This window comes from Cibotium barometz, chromosome 38, assembly GCF_041138505.1.
Source record: "Cibotium barometz isolate CiBa-2024 chromosome 38, ASM4113850v1, whole genome shotgun sequence".
Lineage (NCBI taxonomy): Eukaryota > Viridiplantae > Streptophyta > Polypodiopsida > Cyatheales > Cibotiaceae > Cibotium > Cibotium barometz.
Window position 1 is genome coordinate 21536845 of NC_141083.1, and position 22364 is coordinate 21559208.

At 38.6% G+C, this 22364-nt stretch overlaps 1 protein-coding gene and 1 pseudogene across 1 annotated transcript; one reads left to right on the forward strand and one right to left on the reverse strand.

The window, feature by feature from the left end:
• Positions 1 to 13905: 13905 nt before the first annotated feature.
• LOC147616470 (uncharacterized) lies at positions 13906 to 14810 on the reverse strand (annotated as a pseudogene).
• Positions 14811 to 14878: 68 nt separating this feature from the next.
• On the forward strand, positions 14879 to 19890 carry LOC147616471 (eukaryotic translation initiation factor 3 subunit C-like). Its single transcript, XM_086777539.1, has 3 exons — positions 14879 to 15333; positions 16582 to 18414; positions 18579 to 19890. Exons 1-3 carry the CDS (start codon positions 15307 to 15309, stop codon positions 19623 to 19625), a joined length of 2907 nt encoding a protein of 968 aa, XP_086633665.1. The 5' UTR covers positions 14879 to 15306; the 3' UTR covers positions 19626 to 19890.
• Positions 19891 to 22364: the final 2474 nt, after the last annotated feature.

The window sequence follows — 22364 nt, forward strand, 5'->3', positions numbered from 1 at the left end:
TACGTTTTTTTTAAAGCTTTGTTTAACGGCTTAATAATCAAGCTTTTATATATATATATATATATATATATATATATATATATATGACTCCTCCTATCGATGACAAGGCGCATGGCCAGATTTTTTTAAATTTATATACAGCACTGCGCGTTGTTCAAGTCCTTAGAGGCTTGTTTAAATTTTGGGCTAATAAAATTAAAGCTAATATATACATACATACATACATACATACATACATATATATATATATATATATAGGAGGGCCCCATGTCTCTTACATGCTAGCTGCCTATAATCTTTAATGGTTTTACCTTGAAACTAAAATTAAAGCTTTTAATAGCTTTAATCACCCTTCTAAAAAGCTTAGATAAAGCCCCATAATTTAAAGCCTTATAATTTAAGATTTCTTTTTTCTTTTTCCTTGGAGCCCAAGCCATAGACTTTTAGTGAACGTCTAAAGTCGTAAAAAAAAACCTTTTATTTTTCAGCTTTATAAAAAGAAGCTTAATATTAAAGCCCCAAATCTAAAAGCTTCTCTAAGCTTTAAAAATCTTATCTAGAGATCTCAAGGAAGAACAAGGATTTATATAAAGAGAATTTTATTTAAAAAAAGCTAATGAAAGCTTATAAGTTTTTTTTGAAAAGGGAGGGGGATGGTTTACCAAAGCTTTGAATAAAGCTTTGAATTAAAGCTCTAAAAGCTTTTGACTTTAAAGCTTTTATTTGTTTAAATAGGCTGATGTTATTATAGGCCTTATGATCATTTCACCCCCTAGTTTATAGACTTGAGATTGTGCATTTATGTGTGCTGTAAAGCATGATGTCTACCATTGCCTTTTGGAGATTAAATTAAGGATTTCAAGGACTACAAACAACATAAAACTTTCAAAAGTTTTGTCAAGGTTTTCTTTTGACATATTTCATCAAGGGTTATTAATTATCACAAGTCAACCATGAGGACAACAACTTCTCTTCGACATACAAGCTTTGAACTTTTACGAATTACGGATGAAAGCTCTACACCCTCTAAATTTTATAGATTAACAATTGAAGTTTAATATTATGCTATAAACTGAAACTAATGTGCAAAATTGGTATATACAAAATCTCTGATGATTTGCCAATTAAGTATTCACCTTGTGTAATTTGATTACTTGTATAAAATAAAAATTTTACTTGTCAGTTCGTTTTCTTCTAATTGATAGTTTGCAGTCCAACCCAAGTAAGTTTTCCCATTTTCTATAATTTTAATCATCAACAAATTAAAATGTCACATATGCTTGTAATATTTATGTCCTTTTAATGATGTATTTTGTAGCAAAGCTATCCGCTTGCAAGTAAGTTGTTATCCTCTATAATTTATTAAATAATTCCTCCAATATTTTTATGTAAGTTTTATCTTTCAGACAATAATTCGAACACCTTCCAAGTAAGTTTCTCATTTCTACCCTTACAAAAGTGAACCATGCTTAAATATTTGTGCTTAGAATTTCAAACCATATTACTTTTAAGTTTTATTTCTTATAAGGTCATAACTTACTATAACCCTAGTTAGGTTTGGAAGAATAATTATATTTCGATCCATTCGTATTGCTTTCTCATTTTTCTCAATGTAGAACATCATTACAATCAAAAGGTACGATTCTCTTACCCTTAATTCAACCTTATGATTGCTAAATTCATATTTATTATTCAAGTTTATTTCAACTTCAAATGAAAATCAAGCCTTCATCATCTAAACTTGTTCACTTAATCAAGATTGTTAGAATCATTACTAGTCATTCATGTTTTATCAATTTTATCCACACTCTTCATTTAGAATCTCTCATCCTCTCAAACAACTTTTCAACTCAAGGTTAGTATTCCCTATCCTTATATCTATAACCAATTTAACTTTCATTCTTATGATGTTAAGCTTTTCATGAGATTCTGTTTAATAACTTAATATACCCTATCCATAAAAGTAATAACAACTCACGTCTCTTTGAGTATTAAAATTCTTTTGACAGATAATTTCAATGACACCAACGATGAAGGTATGGCTATATATACACTTTTTTTTACTTTTTCATAAATATTTCTATAATATTTTTCCAACATAAGAACCTAATTAATAAACCATAGATTCAACATTAAAATTAGTTCAAGTTTAGTAACTTAAATAAAATTTCTAGATAGAGAAAATTTGTGTCGGAATTTAAGTTTCGGAGGGAACTAGCCACTTCGCCTCAAATTTCTATTCTGAAAGAAGTGATGCATGGAATTAATCTGGTGGTATGGGACATTAGATTGGTTTCATATACTTACTCTAGACACATTTATGTCTTCTATCTTTTACCATCCTATGTGTGTATGTACAACGCACCTATGTGGTATGGGACACTTAAACTCGTCTTACATACATTCATTTGATTGGTTCATTGCATATGCATTGTGTGTAGATCTAGTCTTCCACACTAATCATGAAGTTGAAACCATGTGAATTATGCGACCCACTTACCTCCAATTCCCATCATTTCCCTAAGTAAAGGCACCAAATCTCATGTCTCATTAGCATCTAATGTAGCCATCTCTTCATCCATGGCATCTTCCCAATGCTTATGTCCAAGTACCTCCTCAAAATATGTGGGCTCTACCTATTGTATAGCTTTGACCATATATGCATAATGATGGGTTGTATATCTCAACATGTTTACTGTGGGTGGCGGATATCTGGCACTAGTAGACCTTGCTACAGTTAGGTCACTACTAGGTGTTGTATATCTCAACATAATGATGGGTTGTATATCTCAACATGTTTACTGTGGGTGGCGGATATCTGGCACTAGTAGACCTGGCTACAGTTAGGTCACTACTAGGTGTTGTATATCTCAACATGTTTACTGTATATCTCAACATAATGATGGGTTGTATATCTCAACATGTTTACTGTGGGTGGCGGATATCTGGCACTAGTAGACCTGGCTACAGTTAGGTCACTACTAGGTGTTATTAACACTGCTTTGGCTCTCTATACACAAGGTGTAACAATAATCGAGATCCTAAACTCCTCATCAAGGCTCTGGTCTAAGTCACTATCTCCATCAACAAAGGGACGTGCTAAAACATCAAGCATTATAAAAGGTCATTTCACCTTTTCTTTTTCCTTGCATGATACATGTGAACATGTTGAACTTTTAGCATCTTTAGTACCACCACATAACACATCAAAATGCCAAACATTATGTCTTAAGTACCTCACCAAGTTCTTATAATAGACTCGTTTTTCTATTGGATTCTCTGACGACCTAACTAATATCTTATAATAGACTTGTTTATTGCCACTAGACTCTCCTAGTCCACTGAGTGTATGTGATTGTTACTCAGCATTTAAGCACCCATCTAATTCTTTACTTAAATCTACCTATAGAATCCTTCACTAGCTACTCAACTCATCAAGCATGGCATCTCTACTAGCTACTACCTAACTAATAACTTATAATAGACTTGTTTGTTGTGCTACTGTACTCCCTTGGTCCACTGAGTGTATGTGATTGTTGCTCATCAGCATTTAAGGCAACCATCTAATTCTTTACTTAAAGCTACTATAGAATCCTTCACTAGCTACCTCATCTCATCAAACATGACATCTCTACTCACTCACACCTCATGTAGTGGAGTTATCACATCTATAACCTTTCTACTTAATGGAATAACCAATGAATATACATTTTTTTGCCTTGGGATCCAACTTACTTTCTCACCTCATCTAGTACATGTACATAAGCAATGCATCAAACACTTTCAAGTGTGCCAAATCTAGTTTTCTACTAGTAAACTTTTGTTTAGGCATATGACATGAACTAATGGAGTAGGGATCATGTTTATGATATAAGTAACAATTGCTATAGCTTCAGCCTAAAAATAACGAGGCATCCCTTTCTCGTCCCCCAACGCACGGGAAACTTATACAATATGCATGTTTTTCCTTTCTACAATCCCATTTTAATGCAGCTTGTACCTGCATGTAAACTACCTCGCTTTATCCCATGCTTTCTCAAATAGTTCACATAATTCATTGTGGAACATTTTATGTGCAATGCCTTTGTCTTTCTCTACCATAGCTTTGAAGCTCTAAAAGTGAGTAAACACTTCATTTTTCTCTTCACATGAAATACACTCCCACTTTCCTAGTGTGGTCATTAAAGATACACAGTAATGGCATCCTTTGATTGATGTCATCTTTGTTGGTTCCCAAACATCAAGATGCACCACATCAAAAGGTCTTTAACTTACATGCTTATCACGAGGAAACATATGCTTAGCCTCAGCGTATCCAATTGGCATGCTTAAGTACTGTATGCATTCCATCCACTCTGAACTTTAGCAAACCTATAATAATACTTTGGGCTTGTATATTCTTTAGCCGTTGAATATATATTATCCAATGAAGTTATGCTAATATTAATGTTTACAATTACACATGTTATCTAATGTCTTTTTTAGCAAACCTATAACAATACTTTGGGCCTGCATATTCTTTTGTCGTTGAATATTGACATATCTCAATGTAGTTTTATGCCAAATATCAATGTCTACAATCACACTTCTATCATGTGTAAACATTCTGCCAACTATGTTTCCCTTTATAACCGAGTGGCACTAATTATTGAAATCTTCCACATAACATCCAAAAGGATTAAACCTTACATTTAGCCTTTCTCAATCATTTTCCCAACAGAAACTAGGCTCTTTGTTATGCTAGACATATGAAGCACATTAGCAAGATACTTCATTTTGCCATCCTACATAGACAAAGAGACTTTTCTAAAATATACAATAGGGCATGTTGTATCATCACCTGTTTCTACATAACCTAGTTTTTCTAAATTCCTAAATTCTATAGATCCCTTAACATGGTTGGTCACGTGATTAGAGGTGCCCAAATAAATATTATATACATCTCCGAAATTTAGTTCATCTGTAGCATAAAAATAAGCATATACTCCATCATAAAATATTTATCACTTCTATCTTCAACATGCTTATTTTGACAATGCATAGTTCCCTTACTACAACTTCCCACTTTTTATGTCATTGTGCTTTTCATAGCAGTCTTTTACTACATGTCCTAGTGTGCCATAGTCATAACACTTTATATTATTTTCACTTCAATTTCTTTGTCATCCATCTTGGTCTCTCTATCTCTCCCTACCTCTAAAGTGGCCTCTTCCACCTGTTTATAATTGGAATACTATTGTTGATGTCCATGATTCTTGGTTCTATATCGGCCTGCACATGAGTCTCTAGATAAAGATCTACCTCTACCTTTACCTATGTTTATATAGAAGGCATGCTCCTAAATATATTACTAAAGGATTCCTAAAATTTATCTCCCTGATAAGAAGGGCTATAAGGTTCTAAAATTTTAAAAAGTTTTCTCGAGTTTGGATAGATGTATGACTAATCATAGTCTTTTTCAAGCACTATTCAAAGTGATCAACACCAAGTCGTTATCATGAATCGATGCTTCAATAGAGGTGAGTTCTACAAGCCCTTTATTAATCTTCAATGTGAGTAATTATTAATACCTAGATTACTCCTTTTGCATATTATGCAGCTCTTGCTTTAACTGCATCTTTGTAACCTTCCTTCGTAATTCTGCTATACAGCTTTACCAAGGTATCCCATGCATCTTTAGGCATTGCATCATGTATATGTCCGATCATAGAATTGGACACACTAATAGAATACATTAGCTTGATAGCCATGCATTAAAGGCATGTACCTATTGTGGAGTGCAATTTTCTTTCGGAGCTTAGACTCCTTCTTGTCACCTGATAAACGCCCAATATCCTTTACCTATGAGGAAGTTTAACATGTAACTTCCATGCTTGGAAGTTGTTCCTTTCTAGCTTCTCGATCTCACAATTTGGGATAGATTGTTAGGCATTATTACCCTCACATGCACCAAATATCATATTATGTAGTCCAAATAAAACCTTTTTGCACTCATAGAAATCCTACAATCTCCAATAATGTCTAATAAATACATGTATAATTATCGATACTATAAACATGTTATGCAACCACTTTATGTGGACCAATCACATCAATAATATACATATACCATATATGTGTAGAACCCAATATCTCTACAAACACTTCAAATCAACTGCTATACACAATAGTCTATGTGAAACAGGAATAAAAACATTGCATAACTATAAATTATCATTGTCGGCATTGCTCTAGCATGTCTATGAAAACCTTGCAAGCGAAAATGATGTAGGAAATGACTACAGATGGGTAAAATAACGAAGAGGGCTCTCCAAGATATGATAGTATACACTACACTTTTGCTTCATCAAAGAGGGCTCTCCAAGATATGATAGTATACACTACACTTTGCTTCATCAAAGAGGGCTCTCCAAGATATGGCAATGCCCTCCTACTATTTGCTTACTACCATTTTCCTTAATTGGCAACTACTCAACTACTTGTATAGTTATTAATCAAAGGGAAAGGATGGAGTTACCCTTAACTATGTACCGCTACCTTTACTTACCTCTTGATGTCTCTATCGAGAACATTCTCTTAAAGTTTATAAAGTGGCCAACTACTTAATAGATCTATTTCTTGGAAAGTTTGAAATAAATCTATTTCCACATGAACTTCTTCTATTTACTTACCTCTTGATGTCTCTATTGAGAACATTCTCTTGAAGTGTATAAAGTGGCCAACTACTTAATAGATCTATTTCTTGGAAAGTTTGAAATAGATCTATTTCCACCTAAACTTCTTCTATTAGGCCCACCCTCGAGAATGTTGTCCTATTCAGTAGGCTACTGAATAGTTCCTATAGGTGTAGATTGAGAAAATTACTTGGCTAGTCTTATGTACGTCTATGTTTGGGTTGCTTAGCTTGGTATTCTCCATATTGGCCCATGGTTGTTCATTGCCTTTGGGGTTTGAGCTTCCCCTTCAGACTTCCTCAACTACTCTGAGCTAGTCTCTCCTCCTCCACTAGTATTATCATCATCATCTACATCCTCATCATCTTTTATCATATTACCATCATCTACATCCTCATCATCTACATAAGACCATCCTCATCATCATCTGAATCAAACTTGGTATCCCTCCTTGAAATCATCATTATCCTTCTTGTCATCATCTTCTGCTCCTTCCATGGACTTAGCCTTCTCTTGTTCCTCCTATTAGTTAATCATCCTCCTTGTCGTCATCTTCCTCTCCTTCCATGGATGCCTCCTCTGGGTTCTCTTTTGTTTCTAGGTCTAGGACTCCCTTAACACTTTGAATTTCAGTAGAATGATGTTATCGAGTTCTTTCCACGTCTTTTCCAAAAACCTTACTAGATCTTTTTGCATCTCTTCTGCCATTTCTTTTACTAAGCCCACATTGATTTGAAGTTTGTCTTCCAGTGTTATCTATAGTAGAGACTATTGACGGGTATGGTCGGGCATAGGAGTCTCCTTATATCTTAGCCATTTTTCAATGTCTTCACCACATGAATCTTGGCTAACTCCTCAAGCCTATGATTCTCAACTCTGTTTCTTCTATGGTCACTTCTAGTTCTTCCTCCTTAGCTTGTGTTTCACTTTTCACCTCTATCCTCTTCTTTGCCATTGCCTCATCGGTTGCTCAAGAAATATTCCATATCGTGAATTCCTTCTCTTTTATCCCTCTGAGATCTTAAAATGATCTCATGGTCAAACTGAATGTGAGCATCCTTGTCTTGGATTGAGGCTTAGTACAGATCTCATATGATATTGTAGTGTCTTAAGGCTCATTACATATTGATAGGGAGTTATGTATCTAGGTGAATTATTTTTCTACCCCAACTTTATTGTGTTTATTGGGTAGTTATCATTAGAAAGGCGCCAATAATTCCAAATTCTTTTCTAATGATGTACTCGGAAAGAGTTATTCCTTGATGTGGTCTCAGGAATATAGAGACAGATTTTAGTATGTAAAAGTCTGGGATAAGGCCATCTTATTCCTTTTATACAGGATGTTATTCATTTTTCCTAGACAGCATACTAGTAGGGAGTTTCAAATTGTTAAGGTATGTATGGGTGGTATCATGGTGGTATGGGACGCTAGCGATCCCTCACATATGTTATCTTATGGGATAATTTGGACTCAAGATTGTTGCTTTGCTAACATAACTTAGCATGTTGACCTCAACATTCAAAGACAATCTCATTTTCTGAATTCATTTAAAGTTCTTGTATGGACATTCTCTAGATAAACTTTTTTTATCTATAGCCTGCATATATTGATGAGTGTAATCTCGTCGGCATTTTCACTTGTTGAAATCTCTTTCTTTAGAGTTCAACGAGTTTATCTTGTTGTGTTCAGATTAAGGAAATTTGGATTTTTCCTTTGTTGGCATTTCTTTCTCTAGTTCCGTACTTTAGGTGATTTATACAGTCAACCTGATGGTTTACGGATGGATATATGTGACTCATCGAGACGTTGATGACTCTCTGGGTAACTTGGGACGCTTATAATTCCATGAGTAGATGTGGGGTACATCGGGCTGTCGATGGATACCTGGTTCCTGCTGTTATAATGCCATGTTTTTTTACTTTATTTCGAATGGTTTACAACGAGGAAATTACTTTGAGTATGAATTCCTATGATCATCCACAGTCTGATGGGCAAACATAGCGTATGAATCAGATTGTAGAGGATATGCTTCGTGCATATGTCTCTGGAAAAGCATCAAATTGGAAAAAATATATTCCAATCATGGAATTTGCCTATAACACTTTTAAATATACGGCTATTGGTTTTAGTCCGTTCATGCTTATGTATGGGTATCAACCCAGGGCACCTATTGATATCGGTCTTAAGGACATCGAGCTTGATGCATCGAGGGATTTCTTGCGTGATATGCAGGAAATGCGACCGAAGTTCGGGATTCTATCAAGAGTGCTCAGGATAGGGCACAGTTCTATGCTGATAGAGGACGCTCAATTTGGTCTTTTGAACCAGGAGCATCGGTTTATTTAAAAGTTCCTAAAGATTTTGAGACTTTACAAAAGGAAAATGCTCAAATTTATCTCCTAGATATTGTGGTCCATTTCGATTTATACATCGGATTGGCCCGCTTGGGTATGAATTTAAACTGACTCCACATGTTAGAGTTCATGCAGTCTTTCATATCAGTGGATTGAAAGGGAAACTGGGAGGTGAGGATAACACAGTTACCCTCAAGAACTTGTTGAAGTTGAAGAATTATCCTATGTTCCACATGAACCTGATAAGGTACTTGAATTCAGGGAAAGGAAACTTTTTAGTTGACTAATCCCTGAGGTTAAAATTAGGTGAAAAGATAGGAAAATCAAGGATTCGACTTGGGAGTCGGTTGAGATTGTTCAATGCAGTTCTCCTTCTTTTCATTGCAAGAGTGCAATGTTTTGAGAGAGGGGAAGTATGTTATATGAACATTATGTGTGCATACATTAGGAGGCTAACCCACATTAGGCTTGTGAGCATGGGAGCATGGGAACAAGCTCTAGTGGAGCATGGGTTAGGACTAACCTTAAGGGTTAAGGTTAGGGTCAGGCATCCAAGGGTCACACATGGAAAATGGAGAGTCAAGAGTCACTTGAGGGCCCTCCTATATAATGGGGGCATGGGGCACACTCAAGGGAGGCCAAGGCTATGTTATCTTGAGGCTTAGGATATGGTCTCTTGATGTTATCTTGAGGCTAGGTTATGTTCTGCTCTCTTGTGTAGAGGATCATAACTACTCACCTACCATTTCATACTATAGCTACATGCTATTGGATTGGAGTTATACCTCTTGATGGTATGGGACATCAAGGTAAAGGTATGATGTACTTCATTATAATTCATGTGTGCATCCCTTGGGCTCGGGGGTGGTTAGGTGGATGAGTTTATGCCAGATTTATGCATGTTTATGCATAACAATTATCTAGAGAGATCTTAGGGTTTTAACAGTTAAGTAGCTTACTAGGGACATTAGAATAGATAGAGTAAGTTGATTTTGAAAATTAAGAAGAGGATTCTTCTCGACCCTGACTTGTGCTAGGGGGTGGGTGGCTAGGCTTATGAGACTTAATAAATTCTTGTAAGTCTGGAATTCCTATGGCATTGATAGTGGGATATTCTATGTGGGTAGCATCAAAATTGTATTGTACATTTGTTAGCATGGCTTCTAACTTTGGCCCACCATGGTCTTCCCCCATCCAAAAATGTACATTGATGATTCTAAGTAATGAGGCTTAATGCAGGCTCTTGAGAGAGTAGTGCCAATATGGCTAGTACATGTAAATCCCGTGCATATATTACAAGTGCCGTGCATGTGCATGGGGCTAAAAGGAGCCTATGTAGAAGCTCCTTTCGATGAAAAATCCAACACATTATTATTTTTTACTCTTTTAATTATGCTTTCTTTGACTCTTTGTTTATGCAGCTTGTGTGCGACATCCCTAGACAAGGGTTTTATACCAAAATTGGGCTTATAAAGAATTTGAATGTGGTGAGACTTGCCAACCCGCATAGGTTCCAATTATACCACCAATCTCATAGAAAGATGTGATGAAGTGATGAAGGGGTTGTGAGAAAGCCATTGATCAGATCGGTGCATGATCTCAAAGGGATTCCAAAACCCAGTATTTGGCATGTTTTCAATCTATGGTTGTGGAAGTGTTTGACTATGCCATAAAGATCTATTTACTACTGGCAAAAGTTGGGACCTTCATTAAGATTGAAGACCAGCCACTCTCTTTGCTTGGACACCTCCTCAGGTATGAGGGTAATGAGAAATAACTGGCGTGTGGCAACTATAGCAGGGTCGGGGACCTTGGTGCAGTAGAGGTCATTAAAATTCATGATGCATAGTTGCATTTTTGTGGTGGTGATGAGGGGTGAGGGGCCATCGATGTAAGGAAGCTGTAGGGTCATCTCCGTGGTGGTTAGGGGTGAGGGGCCATCAATGTATGGAAGTTGTAGGGCCATCAATGTAAGGGGTAAGGGGTTGTAGGGTCACCTCCGTGGTGGTGGGGGTGAGGGGCTTTCAATGTATGGAAGTTGTGGGTTGGCCCTTTTCCTTCCATGCATAAGAACTTGTGCCATGACCACCTTCTTTTGAGATTGGCATATACTTGGTCTCAATGCACACTTCTCTATGTGTAACCATGTATTCTCGCCACATTTAGTGATCACACATATGATGATGCCACTTAGGTTGGACTCTCTATGACTAGGTAGTGCCTGTGATTAATAGATGGTGTGCCATGGGTGTGGTCGATCTTCTGTTAGCAAATAGGTGATCCATGTGTTGATTCACCAGCAAACAGATTTTGGCCATCACGTTAAAGGGTGTATCTAGGTGGTTATGGAAGTTTCCTTGAAATGTGAGGTCCCACACAGTGAGCGAGTATGTGAGCTGATATAAGTCCATAGACATGCAAGAACACCCCTTAGACCTTCCCATCATCTTTGATTCTTGCACCACTGTTTTGTATGCGTGTAGTGTGTATGGCAATATCTCATCCCATTGTTGGTGCATGTGGTCTATGTATATGGCTATCATTTGCTTGATAGTCTTGTTAAGCCTTTTAGTTAGCCCATTCGTCTAAGGGTGGTAGGGAGATGTGAAGGTCTACTCTATTCCCCCAAGAGCTTTGTGAGAGTATCTACAACACCTCTAATTTGAATTGAGTTCCTTGGTCAGATAAGATGGTTCTTGGACATGCATGTCTAAATACCACATTTTCTAACAAAAATCGTGCTATTGTATTTGTTGTGTAGTATGGTACCGCCTGTGCTCGCACCAATGGGATAGATATTCCGTCAGCACAATGATGTACCTATTCCTAGAGATGGTATGAGGGAAGGGTCAATTATATTCCATCCGACCATTTCAAATGGGGCTGAAACTGAAATCGGAGATAAGTGTCCCTTTCTGGAATTTGTGTTCTTAAATTGTTGGCAAGGAAAACATGCTTGGAGGTCCTTAGAGATTGTTGGGTGCATTCTAGGCCAATAATAGTACTATGATCTAATGTTATGTAGGACTTTATGGAAACCTAAATGGCCAAATAGAGGGTGTTGGTGAAAACATTCTCTATAATAATTAACTAAAGCTTGAGGTACATAGAATCTAGGGTTTTGACCTTTAGTGAGGAAGTAGTAAATTATCCTTAATAATTAATTTATTATGCAGTGAACATGGTTGTTGGCTTCTTATTTTGTTGAGAATATTATTAATTTGGAGGTCTTGGTTTTGAATTTGGGCTAAGGTTGATGGATCTGTGGGGATGTGATTTACCTCATCTATTGAAGTCCATTGAGTATTTTGTATGTCATGCTCCTGGGAAAGTCCATCCGTGACCTGATTTTGTATGCCTTTTCTATATTTAATGTTAAAAGAATATTCATGAGGTGCTAAGACCCATCTAAGCAATATGCCTAGGGGTGTGGGTTTTTTTCATCATCGGAACTATTGGTTGGTGTGGTGGTCGATTTCTATTGTCACCTATGTGCCATGGAGGTAGGGATGTAGCTTTGTAAAAGCCCAACTATTGCCACTAGTTCTTTCTCTATTGTCAATAATTCAATTCTACTTTGATGAGACTTTTGCTTATGATTTCCATCTATTGTTTTTATCCTGTCATAAAAGAACTGCCCGTAGCCCTATGTTGGAGGCATCTATTTGTATTAGAAATGGTTTATTAAAATCTGGGTACCCAAGCATTGTTGATTCATGAATTATGGTTTTCAGCTTTTTAAAACTTTGATGACACTGTTATGAGCATTTAAAGTTGACCCCTTTCTTGAGTAGTGATCTAAGTGGGTGGGCTACTGACGCCAAGTTAGGTACAAACTTTAATGAAAATGTCAGTAGTCCCAAAAAACTTTGAACTTTTTTGACTATTTATGGTTGGGGAAATTGCTTAATTGTCGAGATCGATTTGAATTCCTTTTGCTGAGATAATAAATCCTGTAAATTTGAACTTCAAAGTTCCCCACTTACGAACGTTGTTTTGTGTGCATCTTGTTAGTTGAGGGGGGATTTGCGAGTACCGTGAAGCTAGATCTAGGGATGTGAAATACTTGGATTTACCTAGATCATCGAGCAGGTTGTCAAGCCTTAGGAGGGGGTAAAGGTCATGTTGTGTGATGTTGTTGAGGAGGTTGAAGTCAATGCCAAATCTATATTGCTCATTGTCCTTCTTAACTAGATGAGCTTTTGATGCCCAATCACATGATGATGGCATGATTATTCTTGTCATTAGCTTGTCATGCATTGCTTCATTTGATGTTTGAGAATTCTTTGGGGGACCTTCGTTTGATGGCCATCTTTATGGGTCATGAATCTCCTGTCATGATTTCATGGGAAATTGGTAAGTTTATCATTGATGGTGTTGTAGAAGGATTGACTAAATCGTGGATTTTTTATTTATTTTTTGAATATCTTGTGTTCTTGTTTTTGTATCTACAAAGGGTTGGTTATCTAATTGAAAACATTGAAATTCATTTGCTGAACCAGATTATAAAAGAGGGATAGGTAATAAGTTGTTTTGTTGAAATCTAATTTGGCCCTTGTTTTTATAAACTAGTTGCATCCTAAGGTCATTGGGAAAATCTGGCTAGGCAAAACATTGTGAAAGATAAAGAGGCTATAGTTGATGTTTGGTAAAGTTGCTTATTGTCCCCAAACAAAATTGAAATGGGCTGAGTTGTGCTAAGAGGAGATTAAGTTTATTTGCTAATTGACTACTGATTGAAGAGATATACTCCCTGAGTCTAGAAGTGCTTCTATCGGATGGTGGTCAGCATAGACCATCGTCGAGCATAGCGTTTGACCAGAAGACTTAGCAGTAGCTTATATGTGTAAATGTGTTGCTCCCGTCAACTATTCGCTTAGACGTTTTGTGGAAGCGCGCCTAGTGTTGATGTGTCTTCTCCCTGAATTTGAGTTCTTTGTCGCTTACGACAATATTTCTTGATTTGTTGCAGTAAAAACATTTCGATCTCCCATGTGCGTCCTTTGTTGGAAGTTGGCACTTTGTGGGTGTTCTGTATGTCAATCTCCATGGGGGTTGGACTTTCAAACTGTGGTTTTGGATGTTGGTTTGGGATGTAAGAGGATACTTCTAAATTCACATTTACTTCTATTCTTTGGGCTATTTGAATTGCCTCATGGAAGGATGTTGGTCCTTGATCATGAACTTGCCCGGAGATGTCGTGTTGCAATGTTGGCCATAAAAAGAAAAACTTCATTTCTTTAGACATTGTTGGGTCTGCTCGCAGCAGTAACAGTTGATTAAGCTTGACTGCAAATTGGGCTACAGGTTCGTTTGTTTTTTGTTGGAGAGTTTGAAGTTGTTAAAGGGTTGATTGTGTGAAGTTTTGTCGAGCGAAGCTCTGAATTAATAATTGTTTAATTACGTGCCAATTTGACTTTACTTATTCTGATTGTTGAACAAACCACGTCGCGGCAATTCCTTCTAGAAAGGTTCTTGCTTCCAGTGCTTTTCTGTCATCAGACCAGTTATGGTAACTACATACATTTTTGAAATGGTCTCGAGCCATGTTTAAATGTCTTATGTAGGTAGCCTAGCGAAAGTTTTTGGGCGTACTTTGGGGTCTGATTTGTAATGGCTAAACTTGTGGTTTGTTAGGAATTTGACTAAAGATTGGTTTGTATGGTTTACTTGTAGAAGTAGGGAAGAAATGGGGTTAAACATTTGTTGTAAGGGCATTTGGTTTGTGTCTAAAGGAAATTCGGGATGCATGGAAGCATCCTCGTAGGGTGGTGTGATTGGATTATGGAGGGGAGGGAGATGTGTGGCAGCTCATGCTGTGAAGTGTAAATGTGGAGTAGAGGGAAAGAGGCCTAGCGTCTCCACCACTGTAACGTGCCTACGTTACGCAGTTCACTGTGCTGTGCTCCACAGAGGCAATGTAAAAGAGAGAGAGAGAGAGAGCGCTTAGATAATGCCCAAAACTCGAGTCCCCTAATGTCTTTAAATAGTAGATGTGTACATCAAGAATTCTCATCTAACTGCTAGACCTGCTGTAACTGACTGATGACTCATTGTTGCGCGCTGACTAATTGCTGATGTGTCCGCCATTTCACAATATATATATATGTATATATATAGAGAGACACAGAGAGAGAGCTGAGTGTGTATTGAAGTTTTAAAAACTGGTCACTATAATTGACACCATATTAAGAAAACCCTAAGCTCTTCTGCAGGTTGTGTTTGCTAGTAGTTTGGTACCCTCGAGCAGATCTGCAGACACTCGAGCTCTGCAGCTATGGCGTCCCGTTTCTGGACTCAACACGTAAGTACATCGACTTCCCTTGGCTGTCAGACTAAACGAAGGTTTTAACTGTCCGTGCGTTCCCATGTTCTGTGTTACTGCCGGGTAATGTGCCGTTTCCTTCGGTTTCCGTCGGTCATATTTCACACAGAAAGGGGATCGCTCTGCTCAATGTTTCTGTGATTTCTGCTGGAGAAAGTTTACTGTAACCTGATGTGTTCTGATGCAACCGCCTGAATCATGTCTGCCGGAAACTATGGCGGAGAGAGCTCTTGATGTCTTTGATGTGGTCTATTTTCCATTGCACGGCTCGTGCTCTTGTTCATGCCGTACACACAAAGATGTCAGACTTTCTTCCAGAAAAAAGTTTGTTGGGACCTTGGTGACTGGGAATGGAACCCATGAGGAGCATACCTTTCTTTACACTGTGCTAATGCCAAGTTGCTCATGCTTGGATAGACCTAAAGAATGGCACTGGGAAGCATATGACATTACACCCCCCATAAAGAGGAGATTTTGGCACTTGTACAAGAGGAGCCAGTTATTCTACTTCTTCTGGTTGTGTCAACGTAATGGGTTTCCCACCACCGAGTGGAGATCTATTTTTGGCGTGGACCGCTCTTGTCCTAGTTGCCCAACTCCATCTGAGACAGTGTATCATTCCTTATGGGAGTGCAAAGGAGTGTAAAGGATTTGGGTATCTATAGCTCAACTCTTAGGCAGATTGAGGAGTGATCCTATCTATATTACTTGGGGGCTTGTAACTTCCGGGAGGCCCAGGGGTTTTGCAAAACACTTGACCATTAACGTAGGAGTGGAGGAGAAGAAAACACCATGGTTCCACTCTCTCATAAATATGTTGTGTTTTGTTTGCGAAGCTCTAGAAGATCCCTGTATACAGGGCCAAGTGGCCAAAAGAGTATGAATGATGTCACTCCATAGACTACAAATACATTGGGTGTCAAAAACATGAATGCCCCAAAGGCTGTGATTTTATGGCAGCATAGTGTCCCCGATTGGTTGAGATCTCCCTTTGTATGATTTTATTTTATTTAATAGAAGTGTCTCTTAATCTTGCTGGACTCACTTTGTGTCTGCTGGGAAAGTTCTTGGCATTTACGATGTCTCTGATCTCAAGCTAGTTTCTGATGCTTGCCTTGATGTTTGTGGAGAAATCTGGGGATGTTTTGTCCTAGGAAAGATGTGTGATGGAGAGTGCCGGCTTTCTTGATATGCTGGCTTATCTCTTTTTTTTTTTTTTTTCTGCAGGGAGACAGCGAATCCGAAGATGAAGAGAGTGATGTTGAAGATGACATCCAAGCCCCCGGTCAGGATGGTGGGTCTGAGGTGGCTGCGGCTTCAAGGTACTTGAGACAGAATGAAAGTGATAGCGATGATTCTGATGATCAGCGGCGAGTGGTCCGATCTGCGAAGGACAAACGTTTTGAGGAAATGTCCCATACAGTGGAGCAGATCAAGAACTCCATGAAGATTAATGACTGGGTAAGTATTCAGGAGAATTTTGATAAGGTTAACAAACAATTAGAGAAGGTGATTCGAGTCACGGAATCAGAGGCTGCTCCTCGCCTCTATATCAAAGCTCTTGTCATGCTAGAGGATTTTCTGGCCCAAGCCCTGGCAAACAAAGATGCAAAGAAGAAAATGAGTCCAAGTAATGCCAAGGCTCTGAACTACATGAAGCAGAAGCTGAAGAAAAACAACAAGCTTTATGAAGATGAGATTGAGAAGTTTAGGGAAAATCCTGAGTCAGAGGTTGAAGAGGACAAGGGTGATGAGGATGATGATGATGAATCAGAGGTTGAATATAGCGATGAGGAGCCTGGAAAGATTGCCGGCTATTCTGATTCTGAGGATGAAGAAGAAGGTGAAGGCACTGGAGAAGATGGAGGCTGGGAGAAGCAGAGAACCAAGAAGGAAAAGTTTATGGACAAACAGTTTGCAAAAGATCCGAGCGAGATTTCATGGGATATGGTAGATAAGAAGGTGAAAGAGATCATTGCGGCCAGAGGTCGGAAAGGAACAGACCGATCAGAGCAGGTTGAGCAGCTGACTTATCTATTGAGAGTTGCAAAGACGCCTGCTCAGAAGCTGGAGGTCATGATGCACGTTGTGTCAGCTCAGTTTGATGTGAATCCAAGCCTCAGCACTCACATGCCTATCCTTGTCTGGAAGAAGTGTGTCCAAAATGTCCTGGTGATATTGGATATACTTGCACGGTACCCAAACATTGTATTGGGAGATACCACAGATCCTGAAATGGAAAATGAGACGCAGAAGGGTGCGGACCATGCTGGTCCCATTCATGTGTGGGGAAATGTGGTGGCCTTTCTTGAAAGGATTGATGATGAGCTCTTTAAGAGTCTCCAGTTTATTGATCCTCATACTAAGGATTATGTTGAGAGGTTAAGGGATGAGCCCCTCTTCATGGTTCTTGCCCAGAATGTGCAGGAGTATCTGGATCATACAGGTGATATGAAGGCTGCTGCAAGGGTGGCACTTAGAAGACTTGAGCATGTGTACTACAAGCCTCAAGCAGTGTATGAAGCAATGCGAAAGCTTGCAGAGTCGCAGACACGAGATTCAGTGAATGACAATGCTGAAGATGGAGAGGGTGAGTCTGATGAAGAAAGCAAGTTGGAGCTGAAGGCTGCAGCTGACGTGAAGGGGCCTCCTCCATTTGTATCAATAGCAGAAGTTGTACCACGACAGCCTTCCTTCCCAGAGCTCAGCAGAAGTTTAATGGACCAGCTTGTGTCTCTTATATACAAAGTCGGCGATGAGCGCACTAAGGCAAGGGCTATGCTCTGTGACATCTACCATCATGCCATCTCTGAAGATTTTCACACAGCAAGAGATCTGCTGTTGATGAGTCACCTGCAAGATAGTGTTCAACACATGGACATCTCCACTCAGATATTATTTAATCGAGCTATGGCTCAGCTAGGCCTCTGTGCTTTTCGGGCTTCCCTTATCTCAGAGGCACATGGTTGCTTGTCTGAGCTGTATGCTGGTGGAAGAATTAAAGAGCTGCTTGCCCAAGGAGTTTCTCAGAGTCGATATCAAGAAAAAACTCCTGAGCAGGTGCGTTTTTGTGTTGATATCCTGAACCTTTACTTTGAGCTGTTATTTGCAGTTGGATCTAATGTCTTGAAAATGACCTCTATAAGTCTTCTTGAAATATCACTTTGAATGAATGTTTAGACATAGCACTGTCAGGTTTATCACATGCTTGTTTCTTGATGCAGGAAAAGTTGGAAAGGCGGAGGCAGATGCCATTTCACATGCACATCAATCTTGAATTGCTTGAAGCTGTGCATCTCATCTCTGCCATGTTGCTGGAGGTGCCAAATATGGCAGCAAATGTCCATGACCCAAAGAGAAAGGTTATCAGTAAGAATTTTCGCCGGCTTGTCGACATAAACGAGAGGCAAACTTTTACAGGCCCACCTGAGAATGTGCGAGATCATGTCATGGCTGCCACACGAGCCCTAAGTAAAGGCGACTGGGAGAAGGCAGTGGAGGTAGTTCTGGGCCTTGACGCATGGAAGTTACTTTCCAAAAAAGACTATGTGCTGGAAATGCTGAAAAGTAAGATTCAGGAAGAAGCTCTGCGCACTTACTTGTTCACCTACTCATCATATTATGATGCACTTAGTCTGGACCAGCTCATGAAGATGTTTGATCTATCAGAACCTCATGTTCACAGTATTGTAAGTAAAATGATGATTGCTGAAGAGCTGCTTGCAAGCTGGGATCAGCCAACCCGCTGTATTGTCACTCATAATGTTGAGCCTACAAGGCTGCAAGCTCTAGCTGCCCAATTTGCTGAAAAGCTGTCAGTGCTCGTAGAGAGCAATGAGAAGGCATATGAGGCTCACACAGGTGGTAGTCTGGAAGGACTGCCTCAAAGTGGAAGACGCAAGGAAAATCAAGATTATGCTGGTGTTACCACTGGTCGCTGGCAAGGTGACTTTTCTTATGGACAAGGGAAGCAAGGTGGTTATACAGGATATGCTGCCGGTGGTGGGCGGTCTGGCTACAATGCTGGGAGATCTGGGCAAGGAAAAAGTATGCGTGCAGGTGGTGGAAGTACTTTCAGGGATTCTCGCTCTAACCAGGGAGTGTACCGTGGTAGTAATGCCTACAATTCTGTGTTCCAAAGCACAAGGTACCAAGATGCATACAGTAGTGTTGGTAGGACACCTTATCAGACCGGCCCAGCTTCTATTCGTGGTGGCCAGTCAGATGGAACTGGGCGTATGGTCAGCCTGACAAGGTCAAGCCGTTTCTAATGCTTTCAGGCTTTTGCGATTCTTGATCTCAAGTCTAAAGTTATATCTAAGTTATTTTTGTTGTTGAGGTTGAGAAGTCAGCCTACTGAGGCTGGGACTCCGTGGAAGAGCTGGCATTGCCAGTCTTGAGTTCTTTGATTTTTAGTTTTGCCAGATGGCGTAGAACGCTATGCCAGTCTTGAGTTCTTTGATGTGTAGTTTTGCCAGATGGTTTAGAACGCTATGCCTTATTTTTATCTTAATGGATGCTTATGCGTTCCTTGTATATAGTTTCCTTTGTATTGAAGCACTGATGTGATTCTATTATCCAAGTAATAACTTTTAGACAATGCTACCTCCTCTATAGTAGTGCTGGTAGGGACACTGTATCAGACTTGCCCAGCCTCTGTTGGGTGAGCTTATGGCCAACCTAACAAGGTCAGGTCGTGATCAGGTTCTTAGGATTTCGAATCTAAAGGTATTTTAAAAAATTATATTCAAGTTATCTTTGCTGCTGAGGTGTAGTAGTCAGGCTAACGCGGCTAGGACTCGGCAGAAGAGCTGGCATTGCCAGTCTTGAGGCTTTTGGTTTGTAGTTTTGCCAGATGGTTTATAGCAGCACTGTCTCTCACTATGCCTTTTATCTTGTATGGATTGATGCTTATGCTTTCCCTGTATGGATGAATTGAAGCACCGATGGAATGCTACTATCTATGCTAATTACCTTTAGGCAATGCTTCCTTCTCTAAGACTTCTTTGGATTTTAAAGTTATAGTTCCATGTTTTCAAAGTTAAGATCACATGCTGAGTTTGCATATGTGGTTCCTCTTAAAAGGAATCGGAGTCGATAGCTAGATTGCCTAATACTCCCGACAATGAAGAAATGCAATCTTTCATGTAACAAAATGCAAGTACAAGGATCTATAGCTTACACACATGAAGGGTGTAGCTCACACACAACTAGGAATGTATCAGCAATAACAAACTATTATTATATGCAAGACATAAGGTTCAGTGCATATTTTTAAAGAAATTGGAAGAGTTAAAGTAAAAGCACATGTTTACAATGGGTGTCACACCAAGTCCAGATAATCCAAATTGTCACAACAAATCAGTAAGATATGATTGTCATGCAAGTGAGAGTTTACTTTAATATGTGCTAATACTCTAAGGTTCACAACCTTTGATTTATTTTGATCTTATCAAGAGGCTTCGTTAGACTATTTGCTATTTCCTTCACAGTTGGACAATACATAATTTCTATTTCATTTCTCTCATGCTTTTCACAAATGAAATGTTCTATCTCTATGTGCTTTGTTTGAGGATGAATAGCATGTCTTTAGCTAATTTAACTGAACGATTGTTTTTACTAAAGAGTATCGGATTGTTGCTTTAGTTCAATGTTCCTTAGAATTCTTTTAAGCTAAATAGCTTCACAAATTGTATTGATGGCAACTTTGTATTTCGTCTCAATGAATGACAAAGCCATGCTTTTTTTTTTTTTTTTTTGGTGTCGGTATTTTGTATATCTTTATTAGCGGCTTTGCACTGACTCTTCCTATGTTGGTCCATGAATTGGCATACAACACTACCAAGTAAGATAAATTAGGTGTCTCATGGAGTAATATAAAACTAAACTTCTAACAAGATAACAAGTTGCTTATATTCGTTGCAACAACCTTTGGAGTTGAAACTAGCTTATTTAGCTCGGTACCAAATTTTATTGAAGTTTAAATGGTCTTTGACTCTTCCATTCTAAACCTTTTCAAAATATCTATGCCATAATTTGTTTGGGCAACAAGGAAGATTTTCTCTCTTTTTCCCTAGATTTCTAGATCTAAACACTATACATCATGCCAAGATCTTTTATGTCAAAGGATTTTCTCAAATAAACCTTGACATGGTTAATAATCTTATCATTATTTTTTGTGATTAATGATATCATCAACATATAGCACAAGTAACCTTCTCGTTTCATGTGAAAGTATAATCTAATAGGTTTTTATCAAACTCTTGAGATTTTACTTGTGTATCGATCGTGTGGCTGCACCAGGCTCTTGGAGCTTGTTTCAAGCCATAAAAAGCCATTTTCAACTTACACATACACTTCTTCTTTGAGATCTCCTTAGAAGGGGTATTTTCACCTAATATAGAGGCCAATTGAGTGTGTTGCACAAGCAAGAGATACAATCATCTTGATTGTGTTAAGCTTAGCAAAACTGGTGCAAAGGTTTCCTCGTAGTCAATTTCTTTCTTTTGGGCATAACCTTTTACTACCAATCTGGTGCTGTACTTTTCAACACATCATTTTTTAGTTTCACCTTTCCTCCTTTGCTCTATCTTTCCACTTAATCGTATATTCATGAATGAACTTGTTCCGAAGTTCTCTTTCCCTAAAATCTATCACCCTCTCAGGTTCATGTGGAAGATAGGACACGTCCTCAACCTCAACAAGCTCTTGATGGAAGGTCATCTCCCAATGTCTCTTTTAGTCGTGATTATGACATGAAAGATTGGATAAACTGAGGCAACTCTAGTCTCTAGGCAACCTCACCAATCTTTTTCAAGATGGTGTAAGGTCCCCACCGTACCTAGGGGGATAACTTCCCAACCTACGTAACTTCTCTAGACACTCTGAAATAAACTAGCATTCTCTTGATACCTCACTCAGTGAATGTTTAGCATTTCCAGCATATCTACTAAGAAATCTCTAATTGCATCAATCTGAATACCCTTAAGTCCAATTGTTACTAGATCTAG

Bases quoted from the DNA above. Each gene is read 5' to 3' on its own strand.
- LOC147616471 (XM_086777539.1), top strand. From the start codon at position 15,307: ATGGCGTCCCGTTTCTGGACTCAACAC. The intron at 15,334-16,581 runs GTAAGTACATCG...TTTTTTCTGCAG, and splicing joins CCCGTTTCTGGACTCAACAC to GGAGACAGCGAATCCGAAGA. The intron at 18,415-18,578 runs GTGCGTTTTTGT...TTCTTGATGCAG, and splicing joins AAGAAAAAACTCCTGAGCAG to GAAAAGTTGGAAAGGCGGAG.